Genomic DNA, 22,611 nt, shown 5'->3' on the forward strand with positions numbered 1-22,611 from the left:
GATTACAGCTCCTCTCGCGAGAGCACCAGCGAGAACCAGCTCCGGGCGGCGGCGGGATGTTCATCGAGCGCGCCAGACCGCGCCCCCTCTGGCGCAGCTGGGAGACGCGCGGAGAGGCCCGGGCGCGAGCGGCCGGCGGCGCGCACGCGCAGGTGAGCGAGCGGGCCTGGCGGGAGCGAGGGCGCGGGGGCACGAGGGCGAGGGGCGGGGCTTGCGTCGCGCCGCGGGCACGTCGCTGCGCGTCCTCAGTATTTAATGTCTCTGTGTTCCACCGGCCTGGGCGAGCACGTGGGGGAGCGGCCCGAGCGGAGCGCTGAGGGGCTGCACCGCGGGGCGAGACGGGGGAGGGGGGGCCTCAGGGCAGCGGCGGTGCGAGGACTCTGCACCCCGACGGTGACCGAGGACTGGTAAGTTAGGGCCGCCTGAGGCTGCTGGCCCGGGGGCCCCTGCCAGACTGCTGAAGGGGACGCCGTCGGGGTGAAGGGGAAGCCCAGCGTCAGGTGCAGGGTGCCACGCGCGCTCCGGGGGCCCCGGGAGGTGCTCCGGACGCCACCCGCTGTCAGGCAGGCCCTTCTTCCCCTCGCCTGCCACCCGCGCGGGGTTGCCTGCCCGCGGGCTCCTGCTGACAGATCGCGTGTGCACGGCTCGGGGCCGTCCTGCGCGCGTCCCCGACCTCGCGGGCAGGGGACGAGGAGGCGACGTCCGAGGCGCCCCTCTGCGCCTTAACTTTCCCCGAGCGTGCACAGCCGGCGGCGAGGCAGAGGCGGGCGCGTCCCACCCAAGGTCGCCCGGCCCCAGACGCGTTTACTTTTCAAAGGTCGTGTGTACCCAGTCCGAGAGCCGCGGGAGGCGACGGCGGGGCGGGCCGTGGGCAGGGCCTCGGAAGGGCGGGCTGGTCCCCGAGCCCCGCGGGGACCCCGTGCCCGCCCTGGGGGACGGGACTGAAATGGGTCACTTCTGGAGCCTCGCCCGGCCCGTTGCGCCCCCCGGCCGCCTCTGAGTGGGCGCCCCAGCAGGCCGGGCGGCGGCGGCTGCGGCGAGCCAGGTCCCGAGGGCAAGTGTTGAGGGCTCGGCTGACCCGGCGGCGGGACGGCTGTGATCGGAGCCGAGTTCCGGGCTGAGGGACCGCCAGAACCGAGGGCCCGGGTGTCCCTCGAAGGGGGCTGGCACTTGCGGCCCCTTTGAGCGTGTCCAGAGAGGTGGAGGCTGCCCGGCCCCGAGTGCCGGCCGACTTGGCGCCCGCGTCACCTGTCCCGCCCCGCGCGCCGGCTCGGCGCTCGGGACCGGCCATACACGCTTCCGGGGGCCGTGGGCTAAGATGTGCGTGGGGGGGCCGTGGGCCGGACGCCTGTTTTTTGGACGGGCTTTCGGGTGTTGAACTGTTCTGTGCCCTAGGTGACGGTACTTGCGAAGGGACCCAGGGCCGGGTGGTGGGCGGTGCAGGACTGGCCCTGGGCCACAGGTGGGCGATCCGGGATCTTGCTCTTCCGGGGGATGCCCAGGGCGGCAGGCGCCTTCTTGCACCTCGGCCACCGTTAACGCAAACCCGGTGGACTTCGCTCCAGGTGCGCTCAGAGGCCTCTTAGGCCGGGTAGGGCGTATGCCAGGGCAATTAGTGAGGAGAAACTGGCTGCCTCCCCCCTCCTGAAGTGCGGGCTGCTAGGCGTTTAAATTGATCTCCTGCAGTGAAACCCCGGCCGCTGGACCTGGGGCCACTCTGTTATCTGTTAGTTGGTTTGCTGCCTCGCCTCCACCATCTCGCAAACCGCGCAATTACTGTGCAAGGAACTCCCTTCACAGAAAGCTATTAATTCTGGCAACGAATAACCTTACATGCTCGTGTAACTGCTGAATCCTTCCCAAATTAGTGCCTTTAAAAAAAAGACACTTCGGCTTTATTTAGAAGGCAAAGCTTGGACTCTGAACACCGCCCATGCGCTTTGCTCTTCAAGGTATAGAAAGCACCTTTTAAATGAGGGGGAAGCGTGGCTTGATCGTTTATCTGATTCCTCTGTTCTTGATGTTCTGGTAGGTCACCTGCTGACTATTTAAGACCCTGGAGTGGTTATGTTTTGGGAGCTTTTTGATTAGAGTTGAACATTTCCTCTCTCATTTTTAACTAGTTCTGTGGGTTCAGGATAATTCCTGGTGTCTTGTCAGGAAATAGAGCTAGGTTCGAGAAGGTCCTTGGGATCCTATGGGTTTGCAACCCACTGAAGCTTCAGTCACTGGGCTCTGTCATCATGTGTCTCGTCAGGTGCTGGCAACGGATCTGAGCCAGGGAGCCAGGTCTGATGGATTTATGACTAAGTGAAGGCCCTTGTAGGAATAGCTCTCCCATCCATGAGGCTGTTTCTAGGCACTTGGTCACTGCAGGGTGGAGGTGTCTTGTGAATGGCCTACCTGATGACCCAAATTCTTGGACTTTGGGTCTATGCTGGGTCATAGCCATGTTTTTGGGGGAAGGCTGGTTTTAGCCTCCACAAGGCTCCTTTTCCTTGTTCTCAAGACTAAATAATTGAGTTCATATTTGTGAGGCTTGAGAATGCCTGATACTTGATAGGTGCTTAAACATTGTCCCCTTCCCTCACTCCTCAAAGAAGTCCTGAGACTGATTTCAAGTTTCACTTGAATAACTTGAGTGCCTTGATGTTTTTTTTAAGTCTTATTTATTTGAAAGACAGGGCGACAAAGAAAGGGAAAGAGAGCTCCATCTGTTGGTTCTCTCCCCAGATGGTCCCAACAGCCAAGGCTGAGCTGTGCCATAGTAGGAGCCAGGAACTCCATTTGGGTCTCTCACATTGAGAGACCCAGGAGTATTGGCAGGAAGCTGGAGTGGAAGTGGAGCAGCCGGATCTCAAACTACCTCTCCCATATGGGGGTGGGGGTATACTCCGGAATGAGTTGCCAGTGTTGTAAGCAGTGGCTTAATCTGCTTGCGCTGCAAGTGTCAGCCCTGGATTTTAGTAAAAGTGCCCCTATCCCCCTTAGCCTCTGACCTAGAAACTTTGTTGGAAGAAAAAGAGAGAAATTGGTTTTACAGCACTGTGCCATTTAGCCCCCTGGCTCTGGCCTGCGGCAACATGACTTGATAGTGGGGGTATTTCAGGGCTTTGAAGAAGTAGCTTATAGCCCCTGTACCTGGAGAGCTGGCCTGTTTTCCTCCCACTCAGCTCCTTCCTAATCTTCCCTCTGAGTCTAGAGTGATTGGGCTTCTCTGCTGATCTGTTTGCCTGTTGTAGGGAAGTCTACAGTTCCTAGTATGAGTTAATATCTTTGGCTTGTTCTGAGAGTTTTCCTCTGCTGTTGGGGAGGTGGTAGAGCCCGCTTGTCTCACTGAAATCATTTCATCCACTTTGAGAGTTGCTAATCTCTATAGTGGACTGTGTTTTAGGCCTAAGCCTTGCTTCCTAGAGCAAGTTCTGTTTCTCCCACATTCCTTCCTGGTGTAATAGCTCACACAGGTTCCATTTCCGTGAACATTTAACCTCAAATACCCACTGTGTATGGCACCTTACTGAGTGAACCTGCTAGCCTTGGTGCCTAATCTTAAACCTGAGCCACATAGAAGCATGGTCAGTGAGCAGATCTGGAGTAGGACAGTGCCTGACTGGAGAAGTAGCTGGTGAGGGCTGAAGTTTAGAGGATGTGTCTTCCCTGACTGTTAACCATGTGTGCTAGGGGGAGTTACAAGCAAACACCTTGTTAATCCTTTAATCCTCACACCTCTGAGTACAACTGAGGGTGAAACTGTAGGTCACCATGGATTGTTTCAGGCACACTAATTGAGAGGTAGAGAATCTAACAAGTGTGGGTTTGAACTTAAGCTAGCTCCTCTGCAGGGTTTTTGTAAGAACGATTAAGGACTATTAAATCCTCAGGCTTTGCCCCTAATCTTTCTGCTGCCTCCTAAGCAGCAGAAGGGGGTATGTGTTTTCATTCAGCATGTTGAGAACTTACTCTTCAGTAACAGGCAGCTTTCAAGGTGTCTGTAACTCTGCTTTCCTCCTCCCGAGTGGTGGCGCACCATCTTCATCCTGTCTAGGTCCTGGCCATCTGGACATTCGCAGGGCTTGATTTGATGGTTCGCAGCTGTCAGTAGTAAACATTTTGCTCCTGATCCTTTAGAGCTGGCTGACTGTGTTCACTTAGCAGCATGTCAGTGAGGCTCATTTGCACTTGGGAACAAAGCAGGGCCCTCAGGGGGAGTCGGAAAGGAAAGGTATGTGCAGCTCAGGCTGGCAAGGCTTGCGTTACCATCCAGCTGAGGTGGCAAGAGCCCTGGACTCTGCAGCTCTCAAGGCTGTGATTTCAAGCGGACCCCTTGGCCTTCTGCTTCAACTGTCTCTGGTGGGTGAGGAAACTGAGACCCTGGGGTGGGTAAGAAGATTGCAAGACACAGTGAGGCTGACCTAGCTGTGGACCTGGATCCCTCTCACCCCTAACACTTCCCCCTGTGCTTAGAGATTCTTATTTACTGCCCCATTATCACTCCATCCCCATCCACGAAAGTAAACTGGGTTTATGCAAGATTAAGACCATTTATTCCACACACTGAATCTGTTAGAGTTTTGAGTTGTTTTGGTTTCATGGCAACCATGTAAGGGAGGGATGTTTGTCCCATTTTAGAGGACATTTTCATTTTACAGTTCATGTTCCTGTTCTTTAACTCTTCTGCTTTCTAGAGGTATATTTTGTCATCAGATTAGGTGCACTTTTGAAATGCACAAGTGACAGCCCACAGCAAATTAAAAGCCTCACAGACTAGGGAGCTGTGCCTTGAGGCCTGAGAAATTGCCCTGGAGGCTGAACTGGTTGAAAAGACAACCTTGAAGTCACTCATTCCCCAGCTAATAATAACATGGCCTGTCAGACCTCACAAGCAGGTCACGAGGCCATCTCTGTCCCTCAACAGGCTGTCACCCAAGACTAGCTTGGTCCCTGTTGGAGGAAGCAGCACGATCTGTACATGTACAGTCCCTGCCCTTTCTTCTCCAGCCTTGGCCTGGCTATGCCTTTGTGAGGTCCAGGCAGCAACAGATATAAAGAGCAAATCAGTCTTCTTGTGCCTGCTTCCTGTCCTTCCAGAGAGAAGGGAGCAGGAGTCAGCCTCACCTCCATGAGCTGCCTTGGAAGAAAACCTTGTGCTGTCTCTGGAGAAGGTGGTACTGAGAATAACCTCCCTGCTTTGTCCTTTGCCGTGGCTCAGAGGCCAAGCATGTGCTTGTGCTATTTTTAGCAGATGGCAGCCTTCAGGAGGGCCAAGTGCATGTGGCTGCCATGTATGGGACAGGCCCTGGTGTCTGCTGAAGCTACTGCTGCCTCCTCAGGGAAGGATGAGGATAAAGCCACCTTAGAGACTGTCGTGGTGTGTGGAAGGAGAAGCTGGGGCTGCCGTTTGCAATCTGGATCTGTGGTCGGGGCCAATCCCTGCCTCCTAGGCCAGGTGGGCACATGACGGAGGTAGCACAGTGGGCTGGGAAACTAAGGGTCAGGGCTGCTGCCCCAGGGAATGGAATGAGGACCTCTTTTGGGCCAGCAGCCAATTTCTCAGGAAACCACATAACCCCATTTTTCTTGTGAAGTTGCCCAACCTAAAGGCTGACAACTGAATGGACACCAAGAACTCAAGCTATGGGTTGACTGGCAGTCTGATTACTGATGTCCTCTGGCTTAAACTGAAATACAAACACAAGAGGAGGCAAAACCACAGCTGCTTGTTGGAATTCTTTGCCAGGAAGCCATTGAGGCTGAAGAAGGCTGAGAAAGTTTGACAAACAAGTTTGCCTGATGTCGGCGCTGTCCTTTCTTTCATGGTCCCTCCTTCTCTCGAACTTGGAACTGCCAACTCCAGCCCATCTATCTGTTTCTGATTAAGAAAGCTTCAAGCCATATAAGGCCCTCTGTTGCCTATGGTTTATGTTGGCTGGAGAGCAAGGTTGTTTTCGCAAAGTCTGATTCAAAGAATTGGCAAGAGTATGCGTGAGTGTGTGTGTGTGTGTGTGTGTGTGTGTGTGTGTGTGTCTGTCCCTCCCTGCCTCCTGGGCTGGACTGCCTTGCTGGAAAAGACTCATTTAAGGATGAGGGGGTGAGGGTAGGTCCAGCAATGGCTGCCAAGTGTGAATGTAAACAAACCTGTGGAGTATACTGTCATATTCCCAGCCTCCCAGGCTTTCTGCTTCTGGAATAGACTAGGGAAGCAGCTTCTGTTTGAAGTAGAAACCAAGCCCCTTAGCTCTTTGGGCAGTGGGACTCCCCTCTGGAGGACGTCCGGTGAACCTAGTTCTCCCCGGGTTTTTGCAATCCTGATCTACCATTAGCACTGCTGCTGCCTGTGATGCTGGGGTGCCATGTGTCTGCTGCAGTGCTCCGACCTCATTTTGGCCTCCCCTTTTTGCTGTCTCTTGAGTCAGCCAAGCATGGTCCTGTCGTAAGACTTTGGCACATGTGTTCTACACTCCCCCTAGACCTGGAGCTTTCTCCTCCTCCCCCCCAGATCATGGCACAGCTCCTCACTGCCTGGCTCTGGTGCCATCTCTTCTGAGCGCATTCCCTCACCATCCTGTCTCAGGCTTCCTTCCCAAACACTCTGCCCAGCCTTTCTCATCTAAACCAGCACACACAGCAAAGGCCTGTTTCTCAGCCCTGGTTACTCTACTTCTGCATGCACAGGAGCACACTTAATTCATCACAGGCAGGTGACACCTTAGGACTTGTCTCCCAAATAGTTGAGAAGTTGCAGGTCAATTTCATTAAGTTGCTAGATCTTTGCAGTCTCTTATTATCTGCAGTTTGACTCCTCGCCCTCCACCATTGCTTCCCACAGTGCATGGTTTTTAAAATCTTTATTCAGTGACCAGCTGGAGGGTCCTGCTACCTGAAGCTGTCTTGCTCTCTGTAAGGTGAGGAGACCATGGTCTTGGTTTCCAAAGGGTCTATCAATATACATGTTGTTTTTGGTGATTGCTATTGCATCAGCATTGCAGTTGGGGGTATCTGATGCAAAGTTGTCTTTGATTATTAAGGGGAAATAAACCACTATCAGTTTTTAAACAGATAAACTGATACTAATGCATATTATTATGATGGTTAACAAAAAACACACAAAACTGGATAGGAATAGACCATCAATTGCTACTTGGTATTGCTTAAGAATTAATTTTCAAAGATTTATTTTATTTATTTGAAAGAGGGAGAGACAGGGCTCTTCCATCTCCTGGTTCACTCCCTCAGATGGCTGCAACAATCAGGACTGAGCCAAACCAAAGCCAGGAGCTTCATGTAGGTCTCATGTGGGTGGCAGGGGCCCAAGCACTTGGGCCATCTTCCTCTGCTTTTCCCAGGCCATTAGCAGGGAGCTGGATCAGAAGTAGAGCAGCCAGGACAAGAACCAGCACCCATATGGAATGCCGGCATCCCAGGCTGTGGCTTTAACTTTTACGCCACAATGCTGGCCCCCTACTACTACTACTACTACTACTACTTCTTCTTCTTCTTCTTCTTCTTTTTTTTTTTTTTTTTGTTAAAGATTTTATTTATTTATTTGAGAGGTAGAGTAACAGAGAGAGGAAGAGACAAAGGTCTTGCATCCCCTGGTTTACTCCTCAAATGACCACAGCTGCTGGAGCTGAGCTGATCTGAAGCCAGGAGCTGGAGCCTCTTCTGGGCTTCCCACGTGGGTGCAGGGGCCCAAGGACTTGGGCCATCTTCTACTGCTTTCCCAGGCCATAGCAGAGAGCTTCATTAGAAGAGGAGCAGCCACAACTTGAATGTAAGGGATGCTGCTGCCGCACATATAGGCTTAGCATACTAAGCCACAGTGTTGGTGCTGGCCCTCTACTTCTGATTTTGGGCAAGGTTTGAGAGGAGAGACTTCAGCCTTGAGTACACTGCTTTCCCCATACTGTTCCCTTTCAGCCACAGCTGCCCTCAGTCCTTCCAGCTGCTCTCCATGCCACTCACATCTGTTTTTAAATAGTCTACTTTCTCTTTAAAATAATAGGGGCTGGCATTGTGGTGTAGCAGGTAAAGCCACCACCTGCGATGCTGGCATCCCATGTAGGTGCCAGTTCAAGTCCCAGCTGCTTCACTCCTGATTCAGCTCCCAGCAAATGGCCTGGGAAAGCAATGGAGGATGACTGAAGTCATTGTCCCCTATCACCCAAGTGGGAGACCTGGAAGAAGTTCCTGGCTTTGGCCTGGCCCAGTTCTGGCTGTTGTGGTCATTTGGGCATTTGAGGAGTGAACCAGTGAACAGAAGATCTGTCTCCTTTTCTTTCTGCACTCTGCCTTTCAAATAAATGAATAAATCTTTGTTTAAGATTTTTTTAAAATTTATTTGAAAGAGTTACAGAGAGAGAAGAGGAGAGACAGAGAGAGAGGTCTTCCACCCGTTGGTTCACTCACCAGATGGCCGTAATGGCCAGAGCTGCGCCGATCCGGAGCCAGGAGCTTCCTCCGGGTCTCCCACACAGGTGCAGGGGCCCAAGGACCTGGGCCATCTTCCACTGCTATCCCAGGCCACAGCAGAGAGCTGGATCGGAAGAGGAGCAGCCGGTCTAAAACCGGCGCCTGTTTGGGATCTTAAAAAAGAAATATTAGCTGATCTGTTTTCCTACTAAGGGAACTGGAGACTTTGCTCATTCCTATACTTTTTCCTTTCTTCATCTTCCCAGGGTAGAGGTAATATGAATTTTGGTCAAATTGTTATTTAGAGTTTGAGAGCACATTATTATAATATAAGCATTGTTTATGCCTGCAAAGTTCTTAGTTTTCCATGTTTCTGTACATGTCGTTGGTCTTCCTTCCATTGGTTCACCCCTCCAAATGGCTGCTACGGCCGGCACACTGTGCCAATCCGAAGCCAGGAGCCAGGTGCCTCCTCCTGGTCTCCCATGCAGGTATAGGGTTCAAGCACCTTGGCCATCCTCCACTGCCTTCCTGGGCCACAGCAGAGAGCTGGACTGGAAGAGGAGCAACTGGGACAGAATCCGGCACCTCAACCAGGACTAGAACCTGGGGTGCTGGCACCGCAGGCGGAGGATTAGCCTAGTGAGCCACGGCGCCGGCCAGAGCTCCTAGTTCTGGTCTGTTTTCCATCTTGGATATAGAGGGCCTCACTGAGCAGGTCTTTCCCACACGCATTGGGTTAAGCCTCCACTTGCCTTAGGTAAAGTGGGCTGAGAAAGTGTCCTATGACTTTCTGATAGCTGCTCTACCTGGAAGGGCGGGAGCTCCACCAGGGCCTTGCTGGCTGCCCACTGTAGCTTACCTACTACTCTGTGAGGCTCTCACAATGGAGGGTGTGGAGAGGTCTTGGGTAGGACCTCACAGTCCTACTGTGAGCTAATATGGAATCTTCAGGATGCCCTCTTGAGTCACCACTCAGGCCCCCAACGATGAAGGTAACACCAGGGCTGGGCTGAGGACAACATACCTGAGGCATGGCTCCAGCGCTCTGATTCCTGGCCCCAGCCATGCTGCTGAGGGCAAGTGGCCCAAGCTTACCATCGCCCTCCACCCTCAGTGGCCAGCCTGAGCACTGCCCAGCAAGGTAGGCATTGGTCATGGCACCATTTATCTAATCCTCATATTGCTGGGGTCTTCTAGGCAGACCCTCTCGAAATGCCTTATACTGTTCAATAGGGAGCTGCCAACTGTGGGTAGTGATTTAGATTAACAGTGAAGTTAGAAGTTGAGTTCCTCCATCATACTTTTCACATTTTGCTGCTCAGTGACTTACCCACTGTGACTGTGACTAAGTGACTGCCAATATTGGACAGTAGTTACTTCTTAGGAATCCCCAGGCCTTTGCCTCTGGTGACCTGTTCCACTATGGCCATGTCGCAAGATTCCCATTGACTTGGATGGAGAGGTTAAACTTCTTTTGTATGAGTCCTTACTGGCTCACTGGCTCTACTCTGCCTCTCCTTTTCTTTCCCAACAGCACTAGAACTTTAATTTGTGCCATTTCCCCTCCCCACTGTTTGTACCCTATGGAAACTCTGGCCCTCCTGAAAGGAGCCTTTCTGGCCTCTCTGCCTGCTTCTCAGCTTGGCTTCTTGTGATGCAGAAGTGAGTGTGAATGAGTGAGTGAGACGGGTTCTTCCTCAGGACGGTGAGCTTCCAGTAGCAACTTATGCTTGTTTGAATGTGTGAGTACTGATAAGGAATATGGCAGACAAATCATATACAAACCAAGAGGCACTCATGAGGTGTGATCTTCTCCTCCAAATGCCTGTGAGGGGAGTCACCTTGGCCTGGCCTGCAGCCAGAGTCCCTGCTCTTAGGGATTCCCTGCAAGGGGAAGAGTCCCTTGGCAAAAACTTGCTGTGCAGAGCACTGGGGAGGTGGAGCATCCAGGACAGATGTATTCTGGTTAATGACCCCAGGGATGATTTTTGGCAGTGTAGACACTGGCATATTAGAAGAAATATTCAAATTCCAATTTGGAGAATGTGTAAATGTCCATTCAGAACACACTGTGAATGTGGCTGCACTATCCAGACTCAAGTCCAGAGTGGACTTGTTGGACTCTTGGCTCAAAGCTGGTTTGTGTTTTTTTCAATTGATTTTTCCTGTCACTTATGCAGCTTTTTTCGTACTGCTGCCAAATGGGCTTAGTCAACACTGTGCTGTTCCCAGAGATGTTTTCTTGTTCAGAAGGCTGTAGACCACAGTCACAGCTTCATCAGCTCTGATGGGAATGGGGCCCCTGCTTCTCCAAGGGCTGTGCTTCCAGAGGAAGCCTGGAGTAAGCATTGAAGACTCAGGCCTTGTGGCTGGGGCACGTGCCTGCCTTCAGCTCTGTGTGACCGTTTGGCACCCTGCCAATGTGCATTTATTCCTGGGCAAATGGACCTGCTAAAAATAAGCAGGTGGAGTTTCATTCCAACAGAATCAAAATAAGCGTTGTCCCTGGCACCCGAGGGCAGGGTGCTGCCGCATCCTTCTGGGAGGCTTTTCCCTCACTGCAGGCAGGCCTGCCTCAAGTGCCCTGGCCTCAGGGGAGGGGGCGGCCTCAGTTAGCTTGTGACTCTGTAGGCTTTGGGACCTACAGGGCTCAATGCCACCTAAAATTTTTTTTTAAGTTTTTAAGCTTTTTATTCGGTGGGAGAAATGTGCAGGAGAATGAGGGCTTTATTTAGGGGAGAAAGAGAGGTCTAGAAGCTAAGTTGGGTCCATACCAATTAGAGAGCAGGCCGGGTGCCATGTGGAGCAAGCATGTAGGCAGGAAATCAGAGAGCAGGTTGGGCCACCTGCCCACGGGCCGCAGGGGCAACAAAGGCAGTAAGGGGAGGGCCCACCGTGGTCCAGGCTTTTAGTTTACTCCCAAAGAGGGAGTGGTTACATAGTCTGATTGGCAGGTAGGCATAGGATCAGGTAGGGGCATGAGATCACACAGTGGGCATGGTCTTACAGCTCACAAATCTAATTGATTTTATCCTACCTGCCTGCATGCATCATTTCCCCCTCAGAGAGATTCCAGATCTTAATCCTAAGGGTTGCTGAAGGGCATAGAAGCATCATATCTTCTATAGCTGCTTCCTGCTTATGAGGGGGCACAGCACAGGCTCTGCCTGTGCCACTTAAACTTTGAGAGGATCAGGTTAAAAAAACAAACACACCCAGGCAAGAGAGCCCTGAGTCTATGCTCAGGGAAGCAAGGAAGGTAGCAGAAACCCTTCTAAGGCTGAAGTTGTGTGTGGGTGTGAAGAAGGTTTGTGTGTAGATTTAGAAAAAAATCATCCCACACTACCTCTTATAGGCTTATCAGACCATGTAAGTCAGGGGAAATGACATCTTACCAGTCCCTAAGAAGTCTGCCTGAGGTCAGATTGGCTCACGGGTGAGGAAGTGAGGGGTGTTTTTAAATTATTTATTTGAAAGGCAGACAGATCGATTGATTGTCCTCATTCCCTGGTTCACTCTGCAAATGCCTGCCACAGCCAGGATCCAGGAACTCAATCCAGGTCTCCCACATGGGTGGCAGGGACTCAAGGATCACCTGGTGCCCCCCCCCCCCCCCCAGGAGTGCATTAGTAGGAAGCTGGAATTAGGAGTAGAGCAGGAACTTGAACCCAAGCACTCCGATATGGGATGTGGACATCTCAAGTGTTGTCTTAATTGTACACTGTGGGTCTGCCTGGCCCCTAGCTGTTTTCTTCATTGCTGGAAAGCAGGGGTTGGTGGAAAGGCATCAATCACTCACCTCAGGAGCTTGGTGGGCACCCTCAGTGAGACCCAGCTAGGCTCAGCGAGTTGCAGCCAAGGCCTGAGGTGGAGCAGCTGCTGATTCCACGGGATTCTTCATAGAGGGGATGGTTCATATCTGTAACCACAGACCTCTGGTAGCAAGGGAAATATAAACCCAATTTTCTTCTCAACTCTGGGGATCTCATGCCTAGGTTCTGGAGTGGTGGTGGAGGCCTCTGGTAGGCAGTTTCTGTTCCTGGAAGCAGTCACAGAGAGAAGGGCTTTGTCCTGAGCACTCACAGCATGGCAACAGTGGCACCTGGTTCCTCAGTAGCAGGTCTCTGGCTGTAGTCCAGAGTGGGTGGTGGGGGTTGGGCAGTGGCTGGCACTGAGAATCCAAGTGAGAAATTCAGGATCCTGTGGATGAGTATTCAGCCCTAGAGCAGCTGACTTGGAAATGTTGCAGGCACTGTGCTTCCTGAGCAGTAATTCTCCACTGCAGAGCTCCAGCTGACTGTTGGGGGCTAGAGATGGTGGGGTTGGGACTTAGTGCCTGAGTCTTCAGGGACCAAGCAGAACTGGTAGCACCTGAGTCTCCAGGGACCAAGCAGAACTGGTAGGCATGGCTGGGTAAGTACAGTGATGTCCTTACCATTGAGCTACAGGGCATCAGACAGGGGTACTGCTGCCTGCATTCTGTGTGAGCCAGGACTGCAACCAGCAGCTGGAGTGGGGAGTACTTGGTGGGCTGGGTACTGGGTTTCTGTGGGACTCACCTGGGTTGCAGACCAAAGCAGACTGGAATGTGGGTTTCATTTTTGGGTCCCTTCCTGGGTGAGTGTAGCCAGCTTCTGGCATGTTGGGATGCTGAGTGGGTTAATTAGCAACTGCTGGAGAGGCGGGACCCCTGGGACCAATGTTTAGTTCCAAAGGGGCGGCACTTCTTCCAGCATATGGTGTCACAGACAGCAGTCCCTCCCTCACACACACCAATGTGAGTCTGTGGCCTGGGCCCCTGGTGTGTAAAATGGGAAGACTGCTTTCTGTGGGGTGCTGGATAGGATTCTTCTTTCTTCCTACCCTGGCACATTTCATCTTTTTCCTGAGATCAGAGAACTGCGAGAATGCAGGGGAAATCACAGCTATAAATCCTGCTGTAAAGGGATTGCCTTGTTAACCTGGATTTCACCAGGTGAAAACCTCGGTGTAGACTCCAGCTGCACCTCCTGTTAGCATGTGCTGGTTAGGTAGGAACTGATCTGACAGCCATGGATGTCTGCCTGTCCTAACCACACCCTTCTTCCTCTTTCTCTTCTCAGATTCTTCTCACTGTTTTATATGACATTGAACATGAAGCCAGTACAAAGCGAATCTCCTGAAATTTGTTAATTTTTAAGGAAAAAAATATTTATTTGAAGGCAGAATGTCAGAGAAAGAGGGAGAGGAGACAAAAAGATCTTCCTCCCACTGATTCATTCCAAATTGCCACAATGGCTGGGGCTGGTCTAGTCCAAAGCAAGGACCTAGAAACTGTCCAGGTCTCCCATGTTGCTGGCAGGGGCCTAACGACCCAGGCTGTCTTCTGCTGCTTTCTCATGCACATTAACAGGGAGTTGGATCAGAAGTTGGGATTGAACTGGCACTCTGACATGGGATGCCATCATCTCAAGCAGTGGTTTTAACCATTGCATCGTAATACTGGCCCTATGAAATTTGCTGTGTGTGTGTGTGTGTGAGAGAGAGAGAGAGAGAACGAACGAACAAGAGATTCTCAAAACTCTACCCACATTGGAATCACCTGGGTTTAAAAAACCCTCTTACCCAGGTTTCCCCCTCAGGATGCCCTGTTGGCCTTAAGCTACTGGAAACTTCCCACATGATGATAATGTAAAGCCAAGTTGGAGAACCATGTTAGAAAAATTAGAACTCTTCTCCACAACTGTAGAGCCTTCTGTATTGGAAGTTTAGAAGTGCCAAGGAGGGGCCTGCACTGTGGTGCAGCGGCTTAACACCCTGGCCTGAAGCTCCCGCATCCCATATGGGCACTGATTCTAGTCCCAGCTGCTACTCTTCTGATCCAGCTCTCTGCTATGGCCTGGGAAAGCAGTAGAAGATGGTTCAAGTCCTTGGGCCCCTGCACCCACATAGGAGACCCTGAAGAAGCTCCTGGCTTTGGATCGGCCCAGCTCCGGCTGTTGCGGCCATCTGGGGAGTGAACCAGTGGATTGAAGACCTCTCTCTCTGTCTGTACCTCTCTCTGTAACTCTTTCAAATAAATAAAATAAATCTTAAAAAAAAAAAAAAAAGAAATGCCAAGGAACCTATTAAACACTCTTAGCACTGTTAAATGAGTACAGCCAGTTTCTAGGATATGAGGCCAGTGTGTGGAAGTTTCCCCTCTTCCACAATTGGATGGTTTGGTTATGCTGTTTGTTCCCAGTTTTTCTATGGGGTTATAAGGATATAGAATCACATGCATGATTTCTAGCTTCAGTTTTCTATGTCACGGTGCTTTTTCCCTGGCAGTACATTGAGTTGGCTTCTTTCTCTATCATTGGTATGTGCACAGACTCGATGTCAGCGACTCTCCTGACAGGTTAATCTTGGTTTTATTTCACATGATTTCCCAGTGGGCATTATTATGTAGAAGTCAGCCTATGCTGAGGTGTGTGGTGTTTTGTTTTAAGATTCTAGGTGTGGGATTTCTGGGTAATAGGGTATGGTCATAAAGTTTTAAACAACATTATTAAAGCTCTCCAAAAAGATAATGTGAACTTTTATTGGCCCATATTGCCTCTTCCTCACAGATCTACCTATTTGTGGATTCTAGATTTAATGTGGACTAAAATTTGAGTTTCTGTGTCTTGGTTCCACAACCTTGAGTAGTCCTAACCTTTAGATAGGAATACTTGTAGAACCAGGTGGATACAAAAGCAAAGCATCTAGCAAGAGTGGGTTGTGTGGCCGGCGCCGTGGCTCAATAGGCTAATCCTCCACCTCTGGCGCCGGCACACCAGGTTCTAGTTCCAGTCGGGGCGCCGGATTCTGTCCCGGTTGCCCCTCTTCCAGACCAGCTCTCTGCTATGGCCCGGGAGTGCAGTGGATGATGGCCCAGGTGCTTGGGCCCTGCACCCCATGGGAGACCAGGAGAAGCACCTGGCTCCTGGCTTCGGATCCGTGCAATGCACTGGCTGCGGCAGCCACTGGAGGGTGAACCAATGCCAAAAAGGAAGACCTTTCACTCTCTCTCACTGTCCACTCTGCCTGTCAGAAAAAAAAAACAAAAACAAAAACAGGTTGTGTGGGTTGGATACATTGTCACTTTCTGCCTGGAGAGGTTGCTACAAAGTTAACCCTGGACATTGCTTAGCTCTGCCCTGTACTTTAAAGCTAATTGCCTCATCTTCGAATATTAGCAAGAACATTTGTCTTTAACGGAGGAGGAATTTAGGCTCTCCTACCCCCATCACTGTGGGAGCAGAGTACCTCTAGCATTGCTTCACAGACTGTTATGTGCCTATGAGTTCCCTGGGGGAGGGCTTGTTAAGATGCAGATCTGGTCCTGTTTGCTGTAACTCGTGTCTAGCAGGTTCCTGGTCATGTTCAGCACTGTTGTGGATGGCACTGTTCTGAAGCGGCAGTTCCCAGTCTATTCTGCAGGACAATAGAACCGTGTGGGGAGCTGGTGAAAGAACTGATGCCCTCGTTTTGCTGGAGAACCAGTAAAAGCTGTTAGAGCGTTTGCATTTATAATCTCTACAACACTCCAACCCAAATAAGGTGTGATTCACCATATCAGTTGGAAGATTTTTGGTTTTAGGAAGACATAATTTTTGCAAACTAATATAAAATCTGCTGGTCAGGGAGGTACTAGATATAAATTAAACTATTCAATGCCTTTAATGAGGGCTAACCCTGCTTTGCAGAGCACTTAATGTACATATCTCAGCTTATCCTTAGGGCAGCCATTAAGAGTTGGGTCCCTCGTGTCCCTCTCTTATGGAAGAAAACTGAGTTTCCTATCACCTTTACACATCTGCTGCCTTCCTGGGCCCTTTCCATTTCTCCTTGCTTGGTCTGTGTTATCCTGCCCTGGAGTCACCTTCTGGAAACAGTTTGGTACGTGCTTTGCATATCTGTGCTGGTTCTGCTGTCTACAGGATAAACCCACACTACACTGGAGTCCTAGGACACCCTCATCAGTGCTGATAAACGTGAATTCTGCCCATGTCACGTGGATCTTACCATGACTGTGTGTGGTGTTGTTCCCTCACCTTACCTTCTGGCCATCTATTGCTGTGTAACGGACCACTGTTTCATTGACTTGTGATTTTTTGGAGACCTGTTGTGGGAATTTAGAGAACTAAGCCACACTAAGCCTAACCAGTCCTTTTGGAGAGACATAGGGAGAAAATGGCATTGTGAAGTGAAGGGAGGGGTTTGGGCTAAAGAAGAGAGTGCTTAGTTTGTTTCAAAGGAGTGTGTGTGAATGAAAGCAGAGTGGGGATGCATTTCCTGGCCACTCACCCCAGGGGATCACCAAAGGGTGTGAGTGGGTGCAAGAGTAGACCTCCCTGACTTGGGCCAGGGATGGAGAGAACGAGATAGCTGGGCTTCACATGCAGTCATGAGTATCCTCTTACTTGGCTCCTGTAACATCCCTTCTCCCCCTCTCCCCTGCTCTTCCCAGGTTTAATTATCTCCAGCCTCCAGGATGGCAATCCAGTTGCGCTCACTCTTCCCCTTGGCGTTGCCTGGGATGCTGGCACTCCTCGGCTGGTGGTGGTTTTTCTCTCGTAAAAAAGAGCAAGTCAGCAGCCATGATAGGCAGGCAGAGGCTGGTGCTGTGGAGCTGAGGGCTGACCCTGCCATCCAGGAGCCACTCCCCATGGAAGAGGCCTGTCCCAGAGTTGTGTCCACATCCCCCAGTGTCACTCTGCCGCCGGAAAAGGAACTGAGTAAACCTGTGGAGCCCCCAGCCTTGCTGCGGACGCACCCAACCAGGCGTCGATCAGAGTCCTCGGGCAGCCTTCCGAACGCCACAGATGCCAGATCGCAGCCAGGAACCTGCAAAGGTGACGGTGCAAAGGTGGAACTCGCCCTAATGGGTGATGAGGCCAAATCGATTCCTCCAGAATGTCCTCTTCCATCCCCAAAGGGTGTGCAGTTCCCCCATGAAGCAGCTGAGGTGTGTAAACGGGAGTCCGTTCTCAGCAAGGCACCTGGGAAGGGCTGGCCTGACCAATCTATGGCCTCCACAGAAAAGCATGGGCCTGGGGAGAGGGCCAGAGAAACAGGTGGGACCGAAGGGACCGGTGATGCAGTGTTGGGGGAAAATGTTCTGGAAGAAGGCCTGCTGTCTCACGAGCACGTCTCCGAGTTGGAGAGCTGCAAGGCCCCCGGCCTGGCCCCCTTAGGAGGAGGCGGGGAGAAGGGGAAGAGCAGCCTGCCCCAGGTGCTTGTGCCCCTGGAAAAGGAAGAATGCGCAGCAGGGAAGTTGTTAAGTAGCTTCGTGGAGTCAGCTCCCATGGAGCTGGGCAAGGATGATGAGATGCCAGCATCCCGGGTCAGAGGTGGCAAAGTCTGGGACAGAGACCTCATGGGAGAACTGGGCAAAGAGGAGACTGAGGATAAAAATGAGAAGATTGAGCAGGCTGCCTTCCAGATAATCTCCCAAGTGATCTTGGAAGCAACTGAAGAGGTGCTGGCCACCACGGTGGGCAAGATTGCAGATCGCATTTATCAGGCCTCGGCCGCTCAGCTCCAGGGGCAAAAGGACGAGGGCTGTGCTCCTGTCAGCCAGAAAACTGTCCTAGGGCAAGAGGCTGCAGAGCCCACCCTGGCCTCAGTGGAGGCAGCTGCCGAACCATCAGACACTGCGTTGCCCTTGCCAGGCCTGCCAGCTGAAGACTTGCCAACCCCAAAGACCTATGTGAGCTGCCTGAGCAGCCCTCTGTCCAGCCCCAGCAAGGATGGCAAGCCAAAGAACTCTGCACACCACATCTCCCTGGCCCCCTGCCCAGCACTGGCTGCCTCCCTGGGAGGGGTGCAGGATGATGCCTGCATCCTGGTGGAAGATACTGTGTGTGACACCTGCATGTCGGATGATGGCCAGGGCTGTTCAGTGGCTTCAGTGACTTCTTCGGGGCAGTGCTCAGAGTCTGTCAGCACTTCTGGGCTCGGAGACTCTTGCACAGAGACCACCTCCAGCCCCAGGGACAAAGCCATCACCCCACCGCTGAAAGAAAGTACTGTGCCCTTCAGCAATGGGGTGCTGAAGGGGGAGTTGTCAGACTTGGGGGCTGAGGATGGATGGACCATGGATGCAGAAGCAGATCATTCGGGAGGTAGGAGGGTCTTGGGTGATCACTTAGAGGATCGGGGGTCTCCCTTTGTTTGTTAGGGAACGGCTGCTGGTCCACCTCTCTCTTCTGCCACTTCTACATAAGGTAAGGGCACTCTTCTACCCTGAATCCCAGCCAGCCTGCAGAGTCAGGCACTGCAGAGCACTGGCGGGTAACTGAGGAGTTAGCTGCCCTGTGACCCACAAAGCCATGGGAACTATCACTTGGTAGTTCACCAGTGACCCTCTCCAGGCGTCGGCCTATCAGAAGGAACCAGCTCAAGGTTGGGTTCATTGATCCACCTTACTGTGCCTCTAGTACGCACTGACCTCTCTATTGAAGAGGCCTGCTTAGGGTCATTCCCCTTGAGCACCAAGGATAGGTGTGTGCTTTGTTACAGTTGTTCTCCTTTTAATCATGTGCTTGTTCCCATGTCTTCACCCACTTTCCTCCTCCAGAAGTTCATTCAGGGTAAGTGCCCAGAGAAAGCTTGGGGTACTTGTGGGAGGCTCAAGTTTTTCTGAGTGATTGCTGGTACTATTCCTTTGCAGAGAGCCTCTGCCATTTTCTGCGCAGCTGGGAAAGTGGGGGCACCTTGGTAATGAAGCGTCTGCTAGGTTTTTCGGGTGCTGACTCCAGTGTAGACAGTTCAGAGAGCTCACAGACAGATCAGCAGCTGTGACCCTACTTTGCAGCCACCCTGGAGTGTTCTGATTTCTCGGGAAAGGCCGGGGTGACCCTACAGAGCTCTTGGACTTATTGGTCTTGGATCCTTCTCTCCCACTTCAACAAAGAAGGTTAGAGATCTATCTTGGGAGTTTTACTACTTTTGACAGCACTTGGAGTGTACTCCATGGTACATTTTGTCACCTCTAAGAAGCTATAGATTAAGGTGTTGTTTTATCTAAAAGAAAAAACTGCCAATCATGATTATAGAAGACCAATACTGTAAGATGCATCCTAACGTCAGGGATGTTTTAAAAAAAATTGCATCTTAAAATGGGTAGAGAAAACTTTAAGAAATAAAGGTGTTTTCCTTTGTCTGCTGCCCCTCAGCGTTATCAACAAGCCCTTAGCCTTGCATCCTGACTCTAGGGTGACTGTGGAAGCAACTCAGATGGCTTGAAGGCTTCTGAGTTTAGGCTTTGCCGAAGGGAAGGCTGTAACTGAGGCTAAATGATGGGCAAGGGAGGCTTAGGAGTGGTCAATCAGAGCCTGGTATGGTATCCACTGAGCTGAGCCCCAGGCTTATGCCCCACATGCATTCTCACAATAGCGACAGAGTCTGGAGTTGTATAGGAGAGAGTCCCCTTAGTCTGTTCTGCATCTGGCAGGCTTGCCGTGCTGCCTTCTTGTTCAAGGGGTAGCTTTCCCTGCATGGGCTGTCCTGAGCTCCTAGTGTTGAGAGATCACTTGGATCTGACTCTTTAGCTGGGAGCAGAATCTGCTTAAGCCTTAGTCCTCTATGTCCAGATTGTGCATGGATTGTTTGGCAAAGGATTAGGCCTAGAGTTTGGGAAAACCATGTGGAAGAGAAACTAATTAACAGATACTCAGGAGTGATTTGTTTCTGGTGATTGAGCTGTCCATATTTAAGTCAGAGCTGCTTCTCTTGGGGGCGGGGTGTCTCTGGACCCCTGCTGTGGTCCCTTAGGCAATCTCTTGAACAAAAAGGAACAAAGGTTGGTGCTTCCCACTGTCTTTTTGGGAATGAACTTTAGTGCGGCCTTTTGACCAGGGGGTATTGGAGCAAGCCTCAAAGAGTATTCAGATTTGCACAAGTCTGGCCTAAGACAAGGGCAAGAAAGCCCACTCTCCTTCATCTGGCTGGCCACTGAGCAGAGCCTTGGGCAGGGATAAGCTTGGGCCCCTGAGGCACTGAGGACTTGCTCTGCTTGGCATTTGGGAGCCCCTGTGTCTTGGAAAAACAACCCTGGGTTTGAGGGGCTGGGAAAATTGAAAGTGTTGTAAGAATGGGCCAACTTTTGGGACAGTACCGACCTCTGAACCACTCCCTCCTTGTCCTTTGGACTCCCCTCCATGGGCCTGGAGGCCGCTTCTTCCCAGTTCACCACTTGTGTCTGCTCCAGCAGCTGTGGCTGGGCGTGGCTGCCAACTGAACAAGTGGGACTGTAAGACACAGGCTAAAATTAGGTGTCTGGACACCCCCAGTCCTCTTTCATTGGGGTGGTTCTGAGCCTTCTAGACTGAGTTGACAGTCACCTGCCAAGTTTTGTTGGGTTGGGACTCTGGGCTTGAGAATTCCGGGAGGTTCTGAGGCATTGGCTGCTCTGAGCTGGGCTGTGCGTGTGCGTGTGCTGCTTCCTTCGCGCAGGTTCTGACGGGAACAGCATGGATTCAGCTGATAGCTGCTGCAGCCTCCAGAGGACTGACAGTTCGCACAACGCCCAGGCAGGCTGCAACCCTAACAAAGTTGACCTCATCGTCTGGGAGATCGAGGTGCCAAAGGTAAGGGTGCGGCATCCCTGTAGGCTGAGTTGGGACAGACTCAGTTCCCTGGCCTAGGGCCACCAGACTTTGGAGGAGGTGGTGGCAGGGCCTGTCAGAAGGAGTCCCTGAGGGAGCCAGAGGTGAAGGGAGAGGGAACACTGCACTTTGCCCAGGATCAGGGAGCAGCCTGCTGGAGCTCCTTACTCTTGTACCCCTGAGATTTGCAGCCTGCTCTCTCCCCTGGGACCCTGTGAGTTCTGGGGCTCAGATGTGTTTGGAAACACATACTAGCAAAGATCCAGGCTGAGGACATGGGACCCCAACCCCTTCACTGTGCTCTGGCCAATCTCTAGTGCAAAGTGTGTTATAATGCAGCGAAGCATAAATCCATATTTTAAAGGGCTTGAAAAGAGTAGAAATATATGAAGAAAATAAGAACTGGTTCTAATCCCACCCCCTGAGAGTGACTATGAAGACTTTTATTTCTTTCTTGTCTTGCACCCTGTGGTTTTTAAACAAAACTGAGATTATGTTGTTTTAATTAATACTTTTAAATATTTAACAATTTAATTTTCCAGTTATTCTTTGAAAATGTAATTTTAACTGCATTATTCATTGTGTGAATGTCAGTTTGCTTCACTAGTCCCCAATTCCAGAGCTCTTAAATGGTTGCTAGCTTCTTGCCGTTCTAAAGGCACAACTTACTACTTTGGTTTGATGTTTATCTCTGGGGCTCAGGAGTAATGGGCAGCCTGCATTCTCCTGGGACACTTGTCTCCTGGGTCAGGATGGCTGTTTGGACCTTGGGCTGCCGTCTCTCTTGGTGGTTTCCTCCTCTGCTGACCCTGTTAGCAACCCTGTCCTCTTCTCTCCCAGTGCTTACCAAGGGCTCAAGGAGACTCCTTTGGGTGAGGAGGGAATGGTGTCCTTAGGAGCTTTGCTGAGGTGGGAGCTTTCTTACATCATGGCTGAGTTTTGCTGCTGCTGGCTGTCTTGCCCTGTAGCTCACAGGGTGCTTGTGCGTGCCTCCGGCTGTGAAGGCCCCAGCCTGATACCCCTGGGCAGCGGGAGCCCAAGGGTGCCTCTTCAGCTGAGCCCCTGTATCTTTGGACCTGACTAGGCTCGGAGGAGGGCTAGGAGGAATCGCACTCAACCCTTGTGATGTTAAAACTTCTCAGTGTGGATTTTGGAGAAGAGACACTGCCTTGCAACTTTCTGGGTCTGGGCCATGTTTTTAGGGGTGAAGTGAGAACTGCTTTGTTGAAGTGCTGATCAGCTTTTTGACCTTGGGTAGGTTCTGTAGCCTCTCAGGGCTATAAAGTTATGTTTCTAAATTCTGACACATGAACAGTTAACATGTTTGAGCTTGACCTCCTGTAAAGCAAAAGCAGGTCTCTAGGAGTAAAGGGAATTGGTTAACCCTCTCATCTCTCAACTCTTTCTCTCTTTCTGGAAGCACTTAGTTGGCCGACTAATTGGCAAGCAGGGGCGTTATGTGAGTTTCCTGAAGCAAACATCTGGTGCCAAAATCTACATCTCCACCCTGCCCTACACCCAGAACATCCAGATCTGCCACATAGAAGGTCAGTGGTAGCTGCTGCCCTGTTTTCTTACCTGCAAT

General features: G+C 51.4%; 1 protein-coding gene across 7 annotated transcripts in view; it reads left to right on the forward strand.

Annotated features, from left to right (window-relative positions):
* The first annotated feature begins 20 nt into the window (after positions 1-20).
* The window catches only part of AKAP1 (A-kinase anchoring protein 1), a 31,818-nt gene continuing 9,227 nt past the window's right edge, over positions 21-22,611 (forward strand). The window contains exons 1-4 of one of the 7 annotated variants that reach the window (XM_070060917.2): positions 21-152; positions 16,886-18,542; positions 20,875-21,008; positions 22,447-22,573. In XM_070060917.2, the coding sequence (XP_069917018.2) occupies positions 16,910-18,542; positions 20,875-21,008; positions 22,447-22,573 (1,894 nt within the window). In that variant the 5' untranslated portion in view covers positions 21-152; positions 16,886-16,909. The other 6 variants (XM_089318601.1, XM_089318599.1, XM_051825480.3 and 3 more) reach the window with 6 other exon arrangements.

This window comes from Oryctolagus cuniculus, chromosome 17 (assembly GCF_051225735.1).
Source record: "Oryctolagus cuniculus isolate XC-2025 breed Fujian yellow rabbit chromosome 17, ASM5122573v1, whole genome shotgun sequence".
NCBI lineage: Eukaryota > Metazoa > Chordata > Mammalia > Lagomorpha > Leporidae > Oryctolagus > Oryctolagus cuniculus.